This window comes from Rana temporaria, chromosome 8 (genome assembly GCF_905171775.1).
Source record: "Rana temporaria chromosome 8, aRanTem1.1, whole genome shotgun sequence".
In the NCBI taxonomy this organism is placed as follows: Eukaryota; Metazoa; Chordata; class Amphibia; order Anura; family Ranidae; genus Rana; species Rana temporaria.
In genome coordinates, this window is record NC_053496.1 from 182559325 (window position 1) to 182579919 (window position 20595).

Genomic DNA, 20595 nt, shown 5'->3' on the forward strand with positions numbered 1-20595 from the left:
CACAGAATTGATCCAGCATTATCCACAGAATTGAACTCATTTATTCTTTTTGGATTAATACACATTTGTTTCACTCTTGTTACATGTGTACACATATTGGGACTTTGTATTCAGTTGACCTTGTGGTCATCATTAAGAGGTGTCTCTAGTACAACTTTTTTATTTTTGTTTTTCATATGGTCACCCATATATTCCTTTTTTTAGCGCAACTCCCATTCATTATTATCCGTTTTTATGTTGTATAACATTTTTGAGTTTGCTGCTGTTCTAGAACCTGTCTTTTTTGGTATGCGCATTTTTTCACTTTCTATATATATGTGACCATAAACCGGACAAACTTTGAGCGCTGCTTCAAGCACTCATCCTCTGATTCTCCGGTGACTCACATTGATTCTGAAGTACAGGCGTTCAAAGAGCCTGTCCTGGCTCAATGCACCCACGGGAGGAGAAATGAGGAAAACCCCCGCACACAAGAAAATAGTCAAGCAATAGGAAGTAAAATTGGATTCAGCCTGGCTCCTCCCAGGCCATGCCACCGACGCGTTTCATCCCACCCACAGGGCTTAGTCATAAAAGGACCTCTGTTCTGTCCTCACTATACGTGGCTGAGGTATAATTAGACAGACAGCGAACTCTCCTCCCTTAACAACTCATTGAGGCAGGTCCTATTTAAACTTTTATTGCAGGGAAGTTAGAGTAAAAATAAAATAAAATAAATAACATACAATCAGTATACATATTATACAAAATATACATTCCTGACACACTAGTCTAACTAGGGAAAGGGGTTATGAACATACCGGCAATGTTTCCATTAGGCTGACATTAGAATTGCAGCTGAATAGGTTTGGATTCCTCTGGAGAAGATACATGGTGGTGAAAAAAGAAGATGGATACTGGTGGTTGTCTCATAGACCTGGTGGTATAGACCAGTGGAATTATGGGAAGCTAAGGTAGCTTTTAAGCAACAATCTCTACCCTACCTTCAGTAAATTATTCACAGATACTTAGGGCCAGATTCTCGTAGAACGGCGTATCTTAGCGGCGGCGTAACGTATCCGATTTACGTTACGCCTCCGCAACTTACACGGGCGAGTGCTGTATTCTCAAAGCACTTGCTCCGTAAGTTGCGGCGGCGTAGCGTAAATTGGCCGGCGTAAGCCCGCCTAATTCAAATTTGGAACAGGGGGGCGTGTTTTATGTAAATGTGCTGTGACCCGACGTGATTGACGTTTTTCACGAACGGCGCATGCGCCGTCCGTGGAAATCTCCCAGTGTGCATTGCTCCTAATACGCCGCAAGGACGTATTTGTTTTGACGTGAACGTAAATTACGTCCAGCCCCATTCACGGACGAGTTACGCAAACGACGTAAAATTTTCAAATTTCGTCGCGGGAACGACGGCCATACTTAACATTGGCACGCCGCACTTACGCCACCATATAGCAGGGGTAACTATACGCCGGGAAAAGCCTAACGTAAACGGCGTAACTTTACTGCGTCGGACGGGCGTACGTTCGGGAATTCGCGTATCTAGCTGATTTACATATTTTGACGCGTATATCAGCGTACACGCCCCTAGCGGCCAGCGTAAAAATGCAGTTACGATCCGACGACGTAAGAGACTTACGCCTGTCGGATCTAACAGATATCTATGCGTAACTGATTCTAAGAATCAGGCGCATAGATACAACGGCACAATGCAGAGATACGACTCCGTCGTATCTCGGTTGTGAATCTGGACCATAGTATGTAAAAGAGACACTAGATGGCGATAATACAATTGACTTTACATACCATTACATAACATTAGCATATTCAACATTTAACAAGGAACATAAGAAAACCTTGCTGAAGGCATGACAACCTCTATGACTAAGCCCGGTGAGCAGGGCGAAACGGGTCAAAAAGCCTGTCCTGGCTCAATGCACACACCGGAGAGAAAGGAGTTTGAACGCCACACTCCACAAAAACAGTCATGGTGTAGGAAGTAAAAAGCGGCTTCGGACGGCTTTTACCCAGCCATGCCACCGACGCGTCTGGTCACAGAGGACCTCTTATAACTAAGCCCTGTGAGTAGGGCCAAACAGCCTATAATGGCTCAATGCAAACATGGGGGGAGAAATGAAGTAGAACTGTCTGTAGACAGTAAAAAGCAGCTTTAGCCTGGCTCCTCCCAGGCCATGCCCGCTCTGATGCATTGCACCCTGCATACAGGGCTTAGTCATAGAAAACCTCCATGACTAAGCCCTATGGGCAGAGTGAAACACGTCAGTCCCAGGGGAGAGGATGGAGCTCAGAAAACTGATGGGCTATTGAAGCCTATGAGTGACATCATGACTCCAGGCTTTACTAGCCATTGTTAAGAGCTCTCTCCTCTGTCTGGCAGCCGGCCGCTGGCTGACACGAGGGAGATCACTTGACCTGATTAGAGCAGCAAGAAAATAGGTTAGTTTGTACATCTTTTTCCACAGGTTAGCAAGCATAGGTGTTAGGTGGGTTAAAAGAGTAATGCCGCGTACACACGATCAGAATTTTCGTCGGAAAAACCTTGGATGTTTTTTCCGACGGAATTCCGCTCAAGCTTGTCTCGCATACACACGGTCACACAAAAGTCCTCTGAACTTTCGACCATGAAGAAATGTTTGAGAGCTGGTTCTCAATTTTTCCGACAACAAAAGTTGTGGTCGAAAATTCCAATTGTGTGTACACAATTCAAAGCACAAAAGTTCTATGCATGCTCGAAATCAATTTGACACATGCTCGGAATCACTGAACTTCTTTTTCTCGGCTCGTGGTAGTGTTTTACGTCACCGCGTTCTTGATGTTTGGAATTTCCGAGCAACATTTGTGTAACCGTGTGTATGCAAGACGAGTTTGAGCCAACATCCGTCGAAAAAAAATCCACGGTTTTGTTGTCCGATCGTCTGTAAATTTTGCATTACAGTACGAAATTTAAAGGAGTGCGCTTGTGTTTTCCAAGGAGTATATCAAGTTCGGATGTACAGTGGAACCTCGGATTACGAGCATAATCCATTCCAGGAGAATGCTCGTAATCCAAAGTACTCGCATATCAAAGCGAGTTTCCCCATTGAAGTCAATGGAAAAGAAAATAATTTGTTCCGTATGGACTTCAATGATATGCAATACCGCATGTGGCCAGAGGCGGGGGGCGCCGGAGAGCCTCAGAAACACTTGGAAAGGCCCGAGGACAGTTTGGCTGACCACGGAAACCTTGGAAAGACTTTGTCCACGAGCCTTTCCGAGGTTTGCCGAGGTCAGCTGAACTGTCCCTTGTGCCTTTCCGGCTGTTTCGGGAAGCCGCCAATCGGTGCAATTCGGCTCCGGTGCCCCCCCAACTCAGGACAATTGTGGCGCAGTACTGCACCCGCTTTGGCCTGAATCTGGCTCGTTTCGCGAGACAACACCCAAACCAAGTTAGGATTTTAGCAAATACAGTGCTCGTATTGCAAAATGCTTGTTAACCGCGTTACTCGCAATCCGAGGTTCCACTCCAGAAGACATTTCCCATACTCAAGTCACTAGGGCTTCTCTATAGGGTTGTCTCTGGAAACATGATATTTCCTCGTAAAACCTTTCCCGCACTCAGAGCAAGAATACGGCTTAATGCTTGTGTGCATTCTCTGATGTCTGTTTAAATGGGAAGTTGTTAAAAAACATTTCCCGCACTTGGGGCAGGAATACGGCTTCTCACCCGTGTGAGTTCTCTGATGGGTGAAGAGATGGGACTTTTCTTTAAAACATTTCCCGCCTTCTGGTTTTCCCAAAATGTATATCAAGGTCAGGCGTAGGAGACATTTCCCACACTCAAGTCACGAAGGCTTTTTGAGGGCTGTGTGGGACCTCTGGTGTCTAGAAACATGAGATTTCCTCGTAAAACCTTTCCCGCACTCAGGGCAGGAATACGGCTTCTCCCCCGTGTGCATTCGCTGATGTCTGTTAAGATGGGAAGTTGTTAAAAAACATTTCCCGCAATCGGGGCAGGAATACGGCTTCTCCCCCGTGTGAGTTTTCAGATGAGTGTTAAGATGATACTTCTCCGAAAAGCATTTCCCACACTCAGGGCAGGAATATGGTTTCTCACCCGTGTGAGTTCTCTGATGGGTGAGGAGATGAGACTTCTCTTTAAAGCATTTCCCGCACTCGAGGCAAGAATACGGTTTCTGCCCAGTGTGAATTCTTTGATGTCTGATCAGATGTAATTTTCGTGGATAACCTTTTCCACACTCAGGGCAGGAAAACGGCTTCTCCCCCATATGAGATCTTTGATGTGCGACTAGTTCATATTTTACTGGAAAACATTTCCTGCACTCAGGGCAGGGATACGGTTTCTCCCCGGTGTGTAGTCGCCGATGTCTGAGAAGTTGTGAGGTTTGTGAGTAAGATTTCCCGCACTGAGGGCAGGAATACGGCTTCTCCCCCGTGTGAGATCTTTGATGTCTGACGACTAGCGTTCTTGTGGCGAAACATTTCCCGCAGTCGGGGCAGGCATGCGGCTTCTCGCTGGTGAGGGATCTCTGATGGGCATTGAGACTTGGTTCAAAGGTAAAACTTTCCCCACATTCAGGACTAGAAAATGCCTCCTCCTCCTGAATTCCGACACCATCCCCCACAGTACGAGGTTCCTCAGAGTCAGAGGGATTCCATGGTCTATCCACACTGGGAAGTCCTCCATCCATAGTGGAGCTCATTGTCTTTTCTTCTCCACAATCTCCTGTGATGTCCTCATCTTCCATTTTACAACCTGGAGATAAAGTGAGACGATCCTTTGAGGGTTTCTCCATGGCGTGTCCTGGAAAAATAGAAAAACATCATCAATAGATCTGAGAGGGTTAGTTCACTTCCATCAAGATTCCATCTGGATCAGGTAGATATGATAAGGAGATGTTCTCTGTGGAGGTCCCAACCAGCTGGCACTCCTCCCCCCATCAAAGAACCTTTGGTCCTCCTCCCAGATCACTTCTACATTTACACAGCCTTATCAGAAGAGCAGGAACCAATGGGGGCTGGGAGGGGCGTGCTCTTTACACAACCACAACCCTAGGCACTAGGTCATGTGATCTCTGATAAACAAGAGGGTCAAAGTTCAGACTTGCAGACCCTTTACCATAGAAAAATAAACCTAAAGCCTACATGCCAACAATGTCCTCATCTGCCATTTTCCAATCTGGAGATAAAGTGAAACGATCCTTTGAGAGTTTCTTGATGGCTTCCCTGGAAAAATCACAAATTGCTATTTTGGCAGGCCCACCTTTCTAACATAGAACAAGTATCCCAACGCCTAGGCTTCTGGTGAGAAGCTACACTAGAGGAAGCTTGGAGAAGCATTTTCTCCACGAAAGAGAAGTATTTAAGTATCTCTCTTACGGCTTCTTCCACTATTCCAGCAAGACTGTTAATAGAGCTTTACGTTAAAGTGGTTGTAAACCCTTTACAACCACTTTTACCTACAGGTAAGCCTAGATTAAAGCCTTGTACACACGACTATTTTTCCCGGCAAGAAAACTGTTGGGAGAGCTTTTTGCCATGAAAACCGGGTGTGTGTACGCTCCCTCGACGGGAAAACTGCCGGGCATCCCGGTGGGAAAAATAGAGAACCTGCTCTCTATTTTCCCGCTGGGATTCCCGGCGTTTTTTTTTTTCCACCAGATTCACTACACTTGCCAATGGAAAACACTGCAAAGCAGTGCAGAGGGAGCATAGGTCGTGTACACAGCCGGGATTACCAGCCAAAGCTCTCCCCGCAGTTTTCCCATCGACTTTATACCGCCGGGAATCCCGGCCGTGTGTACAGGGCTTTAGGCTTACCCGTAAGTGCTCAAAATATCTCCTAAACCTTGACAATTTAGGAGATATTTGCAAAAGAGACAGGCGCATGCGCCATACACAACGGTGCAGGCGCACTGTAGAAACCTTTCAAAACGGCGATCGCGTTGTTTCTAAAGGAGATTGTGCCGTGACTGGCAACTCACTCATGTGCAGGAGTGACGTCATCGCGGCTCTGGCCAATCACAGTGCCGGACCCCCGATACCCGGAGGGAAGAGGGTGAAAGGTGGACGCTCCCTGGAGGCGAGGAAATCGGTGACATCGCAGGCTTCGGTTTCAGGTAAGCGACACATAATAAGCTACTATGCGATGCATAGTAGCCCATTATGCTTTACCTTTGCAGGGAAACAAAGAGGAAGTAAAACCCATCAGGGTTTACTTCCTCTTTAAGGTTTAGCTAAGGCTCCGCACACACGGCTCATGTGTAAGGTAAGGTCTACAGGATTGGATATATCAGTTTGTAAATGGATAGAAAACTGGCTGAAAGACAGAATTCAGAGAGTCGTGGTTAATGATTCTTACTCTGAATGGTCCAATGTTATCAGTGGTGTACCCCAAGGTTCAGTGCTGGGACCCTTACTTTTCAATATATTTATAAATGATATTGGGTCTGAGATCAAAAGTAACATTTCTGTCTTTGCAGATGACACCAAGCTATGCAGTGGAATAACGTCCTTGCAGGATGTCTCCAATTTACAAGCCGACCTCAATGCTCTGTCTGATTGGGCGACTAAGTGGCAGATGAGGTTTAATGTAAATAAATGTAAAGCTATGCACTTGGGGGCTAAGAATATGCATGCATCATACATACTAGGGGGAGTACAACTGGGGGGGTCTGTAGTGGAGAAGGATCTGGGGGTTTTAGTTGATCATAAGCTCAATAATAACATGCAATGCCAAGCTGCGGTTTCCAAAGCGAGGAAAGTCCTTTCTTGTATTAGGAGAGGTATGGACTCCAGAGAGAGAGAGATCATTTTGCCCCTGTACAAATCATTAGTAAGACCTCATCTGGAATATGCAGTTCAGTTTTGGGCTCCAGTTCTCAAAAAGGATATCGGAGAATAGGGCTGCGCATCTTCACCGGTCTCACGATTCGATGCGATTACGATTATCAAGTCCACGATTCGATTCGATTCGGCGATGCATCACGATTGCAGCGCAAGTGCGCATGGCTCTCCCCCCAAAATACTAAAGGAGATGATCAGAGACTGCAGACATGCTACAGGAGATGATCAGAGACTGCGGACATAGTACAGGAGATGATCAGAGACTGCAGACATAGTACAGGGAGATGATCAGAGACTGCAGATATAGTACAGGAGATGATCAGAGACTGCAGATATAGTACAGGAGATGATCAGAGACTGCAGATATAGTACAGGAGATGATCAGAGACTGCAGACATGCTACAGGAGATGATCAGAGACTGCAGACATAGTACAGTAGATGATCAGAGACTGCAGACATAGTACAGTAGATGATCAGAGACTGCAGACATAGTACAGGGAGATGATCAGAGACTGCAGACATAGTACAGGAGATGATCAGAGACTGCAGACATAGTACAGGAGATGATCAGAGACTGCAGACATAGTACAGGAGATGATCAGAGACTGCAGACATAGTACAGGAGATGATCAGAGACTGCAGATATAGTACAGAAGATGATCAGAGACTGCAGATATAGTACAGGAGATGATCAGAGACTGCAGACATGCTACAGGAGATGATCAGAGACTGCAGACATGGTACAGGAGATGATCAGAGACTGCAGACATAGTACAGTAGATGATCAGAGACTGCAGACATAGTACAGGAGATGATCAGAGACTGCAGACATGCTACAGGAGATGATCAGAGACTGCAGACATGCTACAGGAGATGATCAGAGACTGCAGACATAGTACAGGAGATGGTCAGAGACTGCAGACATGATACAGGAGATGGTCAGAGACTGCAGACATAGTACAGGAGATGATCAGAGACTGCAGACATAGTACAGGAGATGGTCAGAGACTGCAGACATGATACAGGAGATGGTCAGAGACTGCAGACATGCTACAGGAGATGGTCTATATTTCTCCTCCATACAGCCCAGTCCCTGCAGTGACAATAACTTATCACAGGTGACACATCAGATTCCACTACATGCCCGTACCCTCCCTGTGTCCCCGGATAACAGCACCCCCTCCTCCTCTGTACTTACATGCTGTTCTGCGCACAGAGGATGATTGGAGGGAACAATGAGGAAAATACATGATTTTGCCTGTGCATTTTCAGTGTGTTTTTATGTGCTGACATTGTCATCAATACGCCCTTTAAAAATGCACAGATGACAATGAACCCTCAATGAAAATATCAGTACAGCGAGGACTACCGTGTTATTTATTTTCTATTACAATTGACACATTTCCAAGTCCTTGCTGATATTTTTTATTGAGGGTTCATTGTCATCTGTGCATTTTTAAAGGGTGTAAATAGGGTGAAACTCCCCTTTAAAAAGTGCACAGGAATACACACATGGCTGCTGGGAGGGGGGGGGCAGGACTCAGGGATTAGATTTCACAATTGACAAAGCCCTGTGAGTTTCACTGCACTGCACTGTCTGCTGAAATTTCTCTGACTCTTTGCACATTCCAGCACACTAGGAGTTAACACAGTGGAATGTGCAGAGAGTCAGAGAAATGCCTGCACAGGCAGAGCACGTGTAGGAATCAGACTGCTGATAAAATATCTGTGATAATAAATGCTGTTATAGCCAGGGCTGTAATATGCTTTTTACAACATATGCAGAATCATACCTCATGTCTCCGTGTGTATATTACTTTCCCCTCATTTGACTCCATGTTCAGACTTGCCTCTCATCTCCCCGGATGTCCGTTCTCAGCCCCGCCCATCGTCTATAGCTAAAGTAACAGATCACAAGAGAGGCGGGCGGGGCTGACATCAGAAGAGACTTTGAGACGAGGGATGTGAGAGGACAGAGGAAGAGAGAGGCGGGCCGGACCATGGAGTCACATGATCGCATGTACAGTTACTACACACGGAGCTACGAGGTATGAATCTACATAAATTTAAAAAAAGCACACACAGCGATTGCCAAACAATGGATTACAAACCGCATTTATTACAAATAAAACATTTTAAAAGACCTGCTCGGAGCGATCTCCCGGGAGGGGCGTGGCAAGTCGGGATGACGTCACCCGACATCGATTATTGGGGTCACATGCATCGATGCCGAATCGGGGGGCCCCGAATCGCGATGCATCGATGCATCGATTATATTCAACACCCCTATCGGAGAACTGGAGAAAGTGCAGAGAAGGGCAACCAAACTGATAAGAGGCATGGAGGAGCTCAGCTATGAGGAAAGATTAGAGGAACTGAATCTATTCACTCTTGAGAAGAGGAGAATAAGGGGGGATATGATCAACATGTACAAATATATAAGAGGTCCATACAGTGAACTTGGTGTTGAGTTATTCACTTTACTGTCAACACTGAGGACAAGGGGGCGCTCTTTACGTCTAGAGGAAAAGAGATTTCACCTCCAAATACGGAAAGGTTTTTTCACAGTAAGCTGTGAAAATGTGGAACAGACTCCCTCCAGAGGTGGTTCTGGCCAGATCAGTAGATTGCTTTAAGAAAGGCCTGGATTCTTTCCTAAATGTACAGAATATAACTGAGTACTAAGATTTGTAGGTAAAGTTGATCCAGGGAAAATCCGATTGCCTCTCGGGGGATCAGGAAGGAATTTTTTCCCCTGCTGTAGCAAATTGGATCATGCTCTGCTGGGGTTTTTTGCCTTCCTCTGGATCAACTGTGAGTATGGAGTTGGGTGTATGGGATTGTACTGTGTTTTTTATTTTGTTTGTTTATTTTTTTGAGGTTGAACTGGATGGACTTGTGTCTTTTTTCAACCTGACTAACTATGTAACTATGTAACCTAAGAAAGGTATAATCCTATTGGTGCTACTGTAACAAGTCTAATACCATTACCTGAACCCCAGAATCTACATAAATCAAGTCTAGATGCAAAAATTGTGTTCGCACCAATGAGAAGGAGCTTAAGAAGATCAAGGTGTCCGTTTAATAAATTGTGAAGTTTTTTCTCCATTCAGTTCACAGCAGTTCTCATGAGGAGAATTATCTCCTCTGCAGCCGGTTTAATAAACTGAGAACTTCAGTTCTCAGATGGTGAACAGAGGTGAAGTTGTTTCTCTGAAAACAGCCGAGATCTGTGTAAAAGTGGGTGGACTGCCTGTAATCTCGTGAGATATTGTGAGATTATGGTGCATCCGAATTCAAACAGTGAAACTAACGTTTAAAAGAACATGTAATTAATGTTTTCAGACATGTGATAACATATATATATATATATATATAAAATTACATATATATATAAATACTGTATGTATATGTATATGTATGTGTGTGTGTGTGTGTGTGTGTGTGTATATGTGTGTGTGTGTGTGTGTGTGTGTGTATATGTGTGTGTATGTGTGTGTATATATATATACAGGGCTTTTTTTCAGGGGGAACTTGGGGGAACTCAGTTCCACCACCTTTGGCTCAGACCCTTTGGTGCCTGCTCACCACAATCACTTGTACACACAGAAGTCTGGTTTCTGTGTTTACAAGTGACAGCTCTGCACTCTGTGTGTAACCCCCCCTGAACTCTGCGCTCTGTATGTAATGCAATCCTGGTATTTAATGCCCCTTTAAGACCCTTGTACTGTTTGTGAAATCTGAACGGGGTCGTGGCTGAGTTCCTGCACCTATTTTTAAAGAAAAAAAGCTCAGTATATATATATATATATATATATATATATATATATACACACATATATATATATATACCGTATTTATCAGCCTATTGTGCGTACCCGCGAATAGCGCGCACCCCTGAATTTTATTTATTTTTTATTACTTATAGTTTTGGTGTCTTGCCTGGCGTCCATCGGCGGCCTCGTCCGGTCTGGCGTCCTTCTGCGACCTTCGTGGTGTCCTCCCCGCTGCTCCTGCGCTGTCTCTGAGCCGATCCCTGCTTCCCGCGCTGTGTTTGAACGCCGGCGCCGCCGACATATACCGAGCGCAGTACACTCGGGCACGCTCGGCTCCTCTCGCATAACCTAGAAGGGAGCCGAGCCTGGCCGACTGTACCCGAGTATACTGCGCTCGGTATATGTCTGCGGCAGCGTTCAAACACAGCGCGGGAAGCAGGGATCAGCGGCAAAGTTCAAACACAGTGCGGGAAGCAAGTATCGGCGTATATCGCGCACCCACAATTTTGCCCTGATTTTAAGGGAAAAAAAGTGCGCGTATACGCCGATAAATACGGTATATATGTGTGTGTGTGTGTGTGTGTGTGTGTGTGTGTGTGTGTGTGTGTGTGTGTGTGTATATATATATATATATATATATATATATATATATATATATATATATATATATATATATATACATACATATACACACACACACGTGTTATATAGGTACTGTATGTGTGTGTATATATATATATATATACACACACACACACACGTATATTGTTGTTAATATTCATTTTTAACCCACTGGTGTTGAAATTAGGAAGAAATAAGCCTTCTTCCTCTTATCACACCAGCTTCTCTCCCAGATTCTCCACCTCTGAGCTGGTGAATCTGGAAGGGAGATATTTCAGGTGAAGAGCTGTAAAATCTTCAGATCACGGTTTATTAAACTGGCCGTTTGTGACAAAACATCCATGTGCTGTGATGTGAAGTGAAGAATGTGTTCTCTGCTCCTTATCACAGTTTATTAAACCGGCAATGCTCTGTGATAAGCAGTGATCAGCCGTGATCATCATGATCTCCGCTTATCACGGTTTATTAAACGTACACCCAAATGTGAATATATTATGGGTCACCTGTGCTGATCTCTGTAGGAGTGTCCTCCTCTATGAATGTCATTCCAGCCTCCTCCGTATATTGCTGATCATCCCTCACATACGTCTCTTCTACGTCACCCTCAGTTTTTATGATCAAGGCCTCGGGTATTAAACTAAGACAGCTGATATTGAGGGTCAGACAATAGGAAGTGACCAGATCACTATAGGAGGACAGGGGCAACCAACCAGTTCGATGTGGTGCTGTGCAAGCAGAAGTGGAATGGTGCTTTCTCTTCACTGAAGGGCAGGAAAGAGCGCAGAGCTCATCTCTGGACCAATCAGTGAGCAGCAACAGAGCAGAGATAAGAGAAGAATATATTATGGGTCACCTGTGCTGATCTCTGTAGGAGTGTCCTCCTCTATGAATGTCCTCGTCATTCCAGCCTCCTCCGTATATTGCTGATCATCCCTCACATACGTCTCTTCTACTTCACCCTCAACTTTCATGTTCATCAGATCTTCACCCTAAACCAACAGAATGGCAGAAAATATCATCTGTAACATAGAAGTATTTATGATGTGAGATCACATAGAAAATATCATCTTGTAGAGTCCACACATCATCTCCACATGTCAGAGTGTTCAATCACTTTATGTTCCCGACCCTCAACTCCACCTACCTGATGATGGTGAGGGATGGTGTGACCTTCCTGTGTGGAATCCCGGGAATACCGAGGACAGGGACATCTCTCTGGTGGTTCCTTCATAACATCCATATAAAGATCTGCGTGTCCATCTGAAAACTCCATCACCCCATACTCATCGTCCTCCTCTTTAAACTCTTCTTTGATAATGATATTAAAATCCTTGAGGTTTCCATTCTAATTATATAATTAAATATTTATTGTAAAAAACAAACTTGTGTATCAATCATAACTAGCAATAATTGGCAATCATCTACCTGATGATGGTGGGGGATGGTGTGACCTTCCTGTGTGGAATCCCGGGAATACAGAGGACGGGGACATCTCTCTGGTGGGTTCCCATTACTGGATCCATCTGTAGGAAACACACACACTGACTGAATACATTGTTTCTATGTGTTTATCAGATGATGGGGAATCTAGGTGGAGCCTCCCTACTGCTCTCTCCTTTACAATAAAGTCTCCTCTTACCCGGTGATGTGAGGGGCGGCTGATTCTCCATCATGACGTCCTTGTAGAGATCCTTGTGTCCTTCTAAATACTCCCACTCCTCCATGGAGAAATAGACAGTGACATCCTGACACCTTATAGGAACATAAGTAAGAAGAGCACTCACAACTTTTATATGGTTACCTTCTGTCCCTTGAGACTATTCATATGTATCACCCCCTGATTTAGGCTATAATACGAGGATACTTTAATTTATGAGCCAGTACAGTGGAACCTCGGATTGCGAGTAACAAGCGTTTCCCAATACGAATACTGTATTTGAAAAAATCGTGACTCGGTTTTCGAGTGTTGTCTCGCAAAACTAGCAAGATTCAGGCAAAAGCGGTGTGCAGTAGCGCTTTTGGCCTGAGGTGGGGGGCGCCGGAGCCGAGCAGAGGTGAACGTCGTCGGTTGCAGCCGATCGGCGCCTTTCGGAAATGCACAGAAAGGCCCAAAGACAGCACGGCTGACCTCGGCAAATCTTGGGTAGTAAGTCTTTCCGAGGTTTGCCGAGGTCAGCCGAAGTGTCCTCTGGCCTTTTTGCCCGTTTCCGAGGCTCTCCGGCGCCCCCCACCTCTGGCAGCATGTGGTGTTGCATCCCATTGAAGTCAATGCGGAACAAATTATTTTCGTTTCCATTGACTTCAATGGGGAAACTCGCTTTGATATGCGAGTGCTTTGGATTGCGAGCATTCTCCTGGAACAGATTATGCTCGTAATCCGAAGTTCCACTGTATGTATATTTTTTGTTTGACATATTTTTATATATGTTCTGTTTTTGTTTGTTTTTTCGTACTACATTGAGTGGCTTTATATAACCTGAGTCATGGCTTTATATCAATTTCAGCTGGTTCCTATGACTCCTTGTTACGAGAGCCAACCCTTTTCCTACATTGGACAAAATTTCTCCTTTAACTATATGTTGATCAAGACTGACTCTCTTGCAAGGTATGTACCATATTTATCGGCGTATACTGCGATCTGGGGGTCCCTTCTTTCTGTATTACCTTATAGGAACCTGACACACAAAAATTATACAGTCACCATCCATATAAACACATTTCATTCCCCCAATTTTTTTTTTTTTAGCTCTCCTACATTAGATCTGAACAACCTGCATACGGAGATGTCCCTCTTTCTCAGTTTCCACGGTTGGGAGGTATAGAAAAGCTCCTCATCTAACCGGTAAGGTGAACTTTTGGCGTGGACACAAACTGCACCATAAAAATGGTGCTAATGTGATATCCATGTCTCCAGGATACTTTAGCAACCACGATCTGTGGTGAAGATCTGAAGAACAGGTTTTACTGCTGGGCACTGAGCCGCCGATGGGCTCTCCCTATCAGCGCGAACCGAGGAATGCTGTTTACCGGCACTTCCTGGTTCACACGATGATCAGCTGTGATTGGTCACAGCTGATTCACGTGGTAAGAAGCCTCTGTCAGAGGCACATCGGGTAAGAAGCCTCTGTCAGAGGCACATCGGGTACACGCCGTCATATGACGCCCAGTCATGATAACAGAACCACTTCCCGGCCATCATTCTGCATACGGCTCTTCCTGTCAGTGCTAACCGAGGAATGCCGTTTACCGGCACTTCCTGGTTCACACGATGATCAGCTGTGATTGGTCACAGCTGATCACGTGGTAAGAAGCCTCTGTCAGAGGCACACCGGGTAAGAATTTTCTGTCAGAGGCACATCGGGCACGCGCCGGCATGTGACGCCCAGCTGGACGTCATATGACGCCCAGTCAGGATAAGAGAACCACTTCCCGGCCGTCGTTCTGCATACGGCGGGCGGGAAGTTGTTAAAAAAGTATATAAGGACATACACATTTTGCTATAAGGTTAAAAGACACCTCCACCCCCTAAGTGCGACCTGGGGGTCACACAGTTGTGCTTTAGAAAGCATCCTTTCCGGGGACTTCTTCATCCCACACCATGACCCCATTCATTGAAATGGGGAGACCCATTGTCAAGTGTGATCCCCAGCGGTCCTGCGCAGTACGACTCTCCCCATAGGAATGAATGGGGCCATGGTGCGCAAGATAAAGAAGACCTGGAGGAGGCACTTTCTGAACCAAGGATGTGGGTCTCCAGGTCAGATCCCACGGTGAAGATCTCTGGAGAGAGGATGAAGATGTCTGACCAGGTAGGTCGCAATCAGGGAGCTGGGAGTGTATCAAAAGGAGCAATTGTCCTCAGAGCCACCATATTTCGACCCAATAAAAATGGTATAATCTGTTAGTATAGACTGATCCAAACTTCTAACTGGGGTGAACATTTCATTGGTGGAAAAGGTGACATCTCCAAGGTGAAGGAAATGGTTCTGGACCCGTAAATGGGGGAATATTCTGATACCGAGGGGGTTAATCTAAATTTCCACGATATATGTGTGCATCATCATCAGCTGGAGATAAAAGATGTCACAGTGACTATGGAGGAAGAGGACGGACATGACGGGGGGGGGGGGGGTTACTGGGTATAAATAGAAAATAAGATCTTATTACCTCCTCTGATGCCAGTTCCAGCAATGTCTTCTCTCTACTTCCTCCCGACTCACCTCTCACCCGGAACTTCCTGTCTATACCTCATATCACTTCCTGTCTGCCATAGAGACTTCCTGTCTGGGTAGAAGTGAGATCCCCACCCTGTGGAGATCGGAGGAACTGCAACCTTGAGAACCGTTCTCTGTATGCATAGGATTTATAAGGCTAGTGTGAAGCAAGTGCAAAGTTTAGCCTTAAAGTGGTTGTAAACCCTGCACTACAGCTCTTTTAAGTCTATATTGCACAGGCAGCTGATCGCTGCCTGTAAAAAGTTCACTCACTTTTTTGTTGGCATAGAAATCGTCCTTTACTGTCTAGTGGGGGCAGCCATGCTTGCTTGTGCATTTGGTATATCGTTTAATGGCGCACACAGTGTGTCGTTTCTGGCTCCTCTGTATGCCGTGTCATTAGCTTCCTCTGAAAACGGCACAGAGGCAAGCCTGACAATGCTGCACTTGCAAGTGATTTGCCATTCAGGGTGTGTTAGTGGGGTGGGCGGGGCTGGTGCTGATGTTGTAACCAATACTTTTGGTGGTATTTGATCACCTCTGCGGTTTTTATTTTTTGCGCTATAAACAAAAATAGAGCGACAATTTTGAAAAAAAAAAATATTTTTTCTATAATAAATATCCCCCAAAAATATATATAAAAAACAATTTTTTTCCTCAGTTTAGGCCGATACGTATTCTTCTACCTATTTTTTTCATTAAAAAAAATAAAAAAATCGCAATAAGCGTTTATTGATTGGTTTGCGCAAAAGTTATAGCGTCTACAAAATAGGGGATAGTTTTATGGCATTTTTATTAATATGTTTTGCTTTTACTAGTAATGGCGGCGATCAGCGATTTTTATCGGTACTGCGACCTTATGGCGGACACTTTTGACACATTTTTGGGACCACTGTCATTTATACAGCGATCAGTGCTATAAAAATGCATTGATTACTGTAAAAATGTCACTGGCAGGGAAGGGGTTAACACTAGGGGGCGAGAAAGGGGTTAATTATGTTCCCTAGGTGTGTTCTAAATGAAGGGGGGGTGGGACTGACTAGGGGAAATGACAGATCGCTGTTTATACATTGTATGAACATGCGATCAGTCATTTCTCCCCCTGAAAGGACCGAGAGCTGTGCATTTACACACACACAGCTCCCGGTTCTCGCTCTGTAACGAGCGATCGCGGGTGCCCGGCGGTGATCGCGCCCGCCGGGCACGCGTGTCGGCACCAGGGGCAAGCACCCCTAGTGGCTGAAATGCCAAATCACGTTATATTACGTGATTTTGCGCAGCCGAGCCGACCTGCCGCCGCAAAACTACGGTGGGCGGTCGGCAGGCGGTTAAAGGGTATGTTCATCTTTTCACAAAAAAAATATAAAGGTGAACTAATTCCAAAGATCCTGGCCACCCCACCGGACAGTGCTGCACATAATGGCCATTATGCCCCATGCTGCCGGTATAGCACTCCAGACACCGTCATGTACAGCCCCAGAGTGAGTACTCATCATAATGCCTGATCAGTGGTCAGCGCAGTCACATGACCATGCTGACCAATGAGAAGCACATCTGAGGCTTTGACTTCCAGTAAAGGTGTCCCAAAAGATAGAACCGTTTTTCATTGGTCAGCGTGGTAAACAACAAGTTATTCCTCTCCCATGTTGAGGGCATGTGGCTTGGTATGGTTCAGGAGTGAGGGCATGCTCATCGTCCACCTTTCTTGGCCTGATAGGCAACGTAATCAGATAAGGATCTGGTATGGCATTTTGGTGGGGGCGGGCATCAGGCTTTTTTTCTTGAATTCTGTGTGGGGTACCCCCCTAAAATCAATACTCAACCCAAAGAAGACCTGACCTCTGTTGTATATGTAACCGTGGATTCAGTACCAGACCCTTATCCTAGACGAGGGTCTGATATGGATGTTAATGAGGGACCACCACATAAAAAAAAATAAAAAATTGGCATGGGGTTCTCCCATAATTCCTACCAGGCCCTCAGGTCTGGTATGAATTTTAACCACTTCCCGCCCAAAAACACTGAACTTTTTGCAACTTTTCTCTTTTTTTCTCTGGGCCTTCCGATCTCTATTCTTTCTATGGTTGCACCGATACCACTTTCATAAGACCGAGTACAAACGGTACCAATACTTTTTTTCAAGTACTCGATGATACAGATAACCAATCGTTTTTTTAATGTCATTTGGCAGTGGCACAGATATGCAGCACTGACTGATGGGCACTGATATACAGCACTAATAGGTAGGTGGCACTGATATGCAACACTGATGAGCACTGATAGGTGGCACTGATATGCAACACTGATGAGCACTGATAGGTGGCACTGATATGCAGCATTGATGAGCACTGATGTCTGGCAGTGACTGATGGGTACTGATAGGTGGCACTGATAGGTAGGTGGCGCTGTCTCATGGGCACTGATATGCAGCATTGATGAGCACTGATGTCTGGCACTGACTGATGGGCACTGATAGATGGGCACTAATAGGTAGGTGGCACTGATATGTGGCGCTGTCTGATGGGCACTGATATGCAGCATTGATGAGCACTGATGTCTGGCACTGACAGGTGGCACTGATAGATGGGCACTGATAGGTAGGTGGTACTGATATGTGGAGCTGTCTGATGGGCACTGATATGCAGCACTGACTGATGGGCATTGATTTGCAGCACTGATTGCATTGGCAATTGCTGGCATGATAAATGAATGATGAGAGACAGTAACATTTCAAAATTGGAGGATTTTGCTACTCGAGTATACAAGGGCTGCGACGGCCATCTTGGTACACCCTGCACTCGACCGCAGTCAGAAGAGCACATCATGTTAAACCCAGCCCATAAAGTTAGTGAACTATATGGGCTGGGTGCAAGAAGATATCCGCTGCTGCCCTGTGACTGCAGGCTTACTGCGGCCGAGTGCACGGTATAACGAAATGGGCGTAGCCGTGTTTAATCTCTGACGGCGACACGAGTCGTCACTTTCATTAACAAATGTGACTGCCTAGGTTACCGATTTGGACGGCACATGCGGCTGTGACCCACACCCCTGCCCCGTCATGGCTTACCTTTCGCTGCTGTCAGGACTCGCTCTCCGCTCCGCCCTCTCCGCCCATTGACTTCCGGGAGCGAGCGAGCGCGGCCGCCTCCTCAAAGGTATGGGATTAGGCATCGGGAGCATTTGCCCGAATACAAGTACTCGGGCAATTACTCTGTATCGGCCCCAATACCAATACTAGTAATCGGTGCAAGCCTAATTCTTTCCTTATTAACATTTATATCTCCTTGGGTATGAAACTCAGTCTGCGTGTGTCTCCCAGCAAGAAAACAAAAAAGTCAGATCCTCCTGTATTGAAACTGTACTGTCTGCCCTAATGTTGTAAAGCGCTGCACAAACTGTTGGCGCCATATAAATCCTGTATAATAATAATAATTATTATTTTTAGATATCTGACAACCATGAACAATATTTGACTTCATAGTTTATTAAGAAACTAAATACACAGGACTACAAAAAAGCAATTGGCTGTCGGCCAATCGTATAAGGTATTCCTATGGAACCTTTTTAGGACGTAACGCGTAGGTCCAAGGACCTTCACTGGTTAAAATATTTCATGTACACCCAAGCGATCAGGAAGAAGGAGTCACTGAGTAGTGGCTCCATACTTAGCTACATGATGTCAGATCTACATACTACTGTAAATCAGTGGTTGCCCGGTAAAGGGGGCCTCAAATAGGGCCCCCAATGTCTCCAAAGGGCAGCATATAATATGTATTACATGTAATAAACTATCACAGACTAACGACTTACTAGAGAAATGTATCAGATTGTTCTACCAGAGTGGTTGGAAAGTTATGCAAATATGATTCATATAGAAGACATTTCTTGTACTTGGGCGAGTACCAGGCCTTGAGTTGTGTGGGTTCTCTGATGTTTGGTAACATGAGAACTCTGTGAAAAACATTTTCCGCACTCAGGGCAGGAATACGGCTTCTCCCCCGTGTGGCATCTCTGATGTCCGTGAAGATGGGCCTTCTGTGCAAAACATTTCCCGCACTCGGGACAGGAATACGGCTTCTCTCCAGTATGAGACCTCTGATGTATGTAAAGCTTGGACTTTTCCGAAAAACATTTCCCGCAGTCAGAGCAGGAATACGGCTTCTCACCCGTGTGAGTCTTTTGATGAGTATAAAGGTTTGACTCATTTAAGAAACGTTTCCCACACTCAGGGCAAGAATACGGCTTCTCTCCAGTGTGAGATAATTGATGCCTGACGAGTTGCGCTTTTCGTGGATAACATTTTCCGCACTCAAGGCAAGAATACGGCTTCTCGCCCGTGTGAGTTTTCTGATGTCTCTGAAGATGGGACTTCTCTGAAAAACATTTCCCGCACTCGGGGCAGGAAAACGGCTTCTCGCCAGTGTGAGTTTTCTGATGTCTGTAGAGATGGGACTCCGTTAGAAAACACTTTCCGCACTCATGGCAGGAAAATGGCAACACCCCTGTGTGAGAGGTTTGATGTCTGACTAGTTGCGATTTACGTGGGTAACATTTGCCGCACTCAGAGCAGGAATATGGCCTCTCCCCTGTGTGTGATCTGCGATGTGCTACTAGTTCATATTTTACTGGATAACATTTCCCGCACTCAGGGCAAGAATACGGCTTCTCCCCCGTGTGAGATCGCTGATGTCTGACAAGTTGAGATGTTTGAGAATACGATTTCCCACACTGGGAACAGGAATAAGGCTTCTCCCCCGTGTGAGATCTTTGATGTCTGACCACTAGTGATCTTGTGGTAAAACGTTTCCCGCAGTCAGGGCAGGCATGCGGCTTCTCTGCCGCTTGATGGGCATAGAGACTGGGTTCAAAGATGAAACTTTCTACACATTCTGAATCGGAAAACGTCTTCTCGTCCTGAGTTCCGACACCATCCCTCACAGTACGAGGTTGCTCAGAGTCATAGGAATTCAATGGTCTATCCTCACCGTGAGGTCCTCCAAAATCACTTGGGAGTTTCTCATCTTCTTTTTTTAAATCTGGAGATGAAGTTGGATAATCCTTTGAGGTTTTCTTGATAGAGTGTCCTGAAAAAAAATATTAAAAAAATCTTACGTTACTGTAGATGTGA

The 20595-nt window shown here is 45.4% G+C and overlaps 1 protein-coding gene across 1 annotated transcript in view; it reads right to left on the bottom strand.

Moving 5' to 3' along the window:
• Positions 1-3279: 3279 nt before the first annotated feature.
• LOC120910578 (oocyte zinc finger protein XlCOF22-like) overlaps positions 3280-20595 on the bottom strand; it is a 34974-nt gene continuing 17658 nt past the window's right edge. Inside the window, exons 3-7 of the mRNA XM_040322337.1 lie at positions 19348-20551; positions 13055-13100; positions 12530-12598; positions 12192-12242; positions 3280-4808 (exon numbers count right to left, since the gene is read on the bottom strand). Coding sequence (XP_040178271.1) covers positions 3834-4808; positions 12192-12242; positions 12530-12598; positions 13055-13100; positions 19348-20551 — 2345 coding nt within the window. The 3' untranslated portion in view covers positions 3280-3833. The remainder of the gene's footprint in view (positions 4809-12191; positions 12243-12529; positions 12599-13054; positions 13101-19347; positions 20552-20595) is intronic.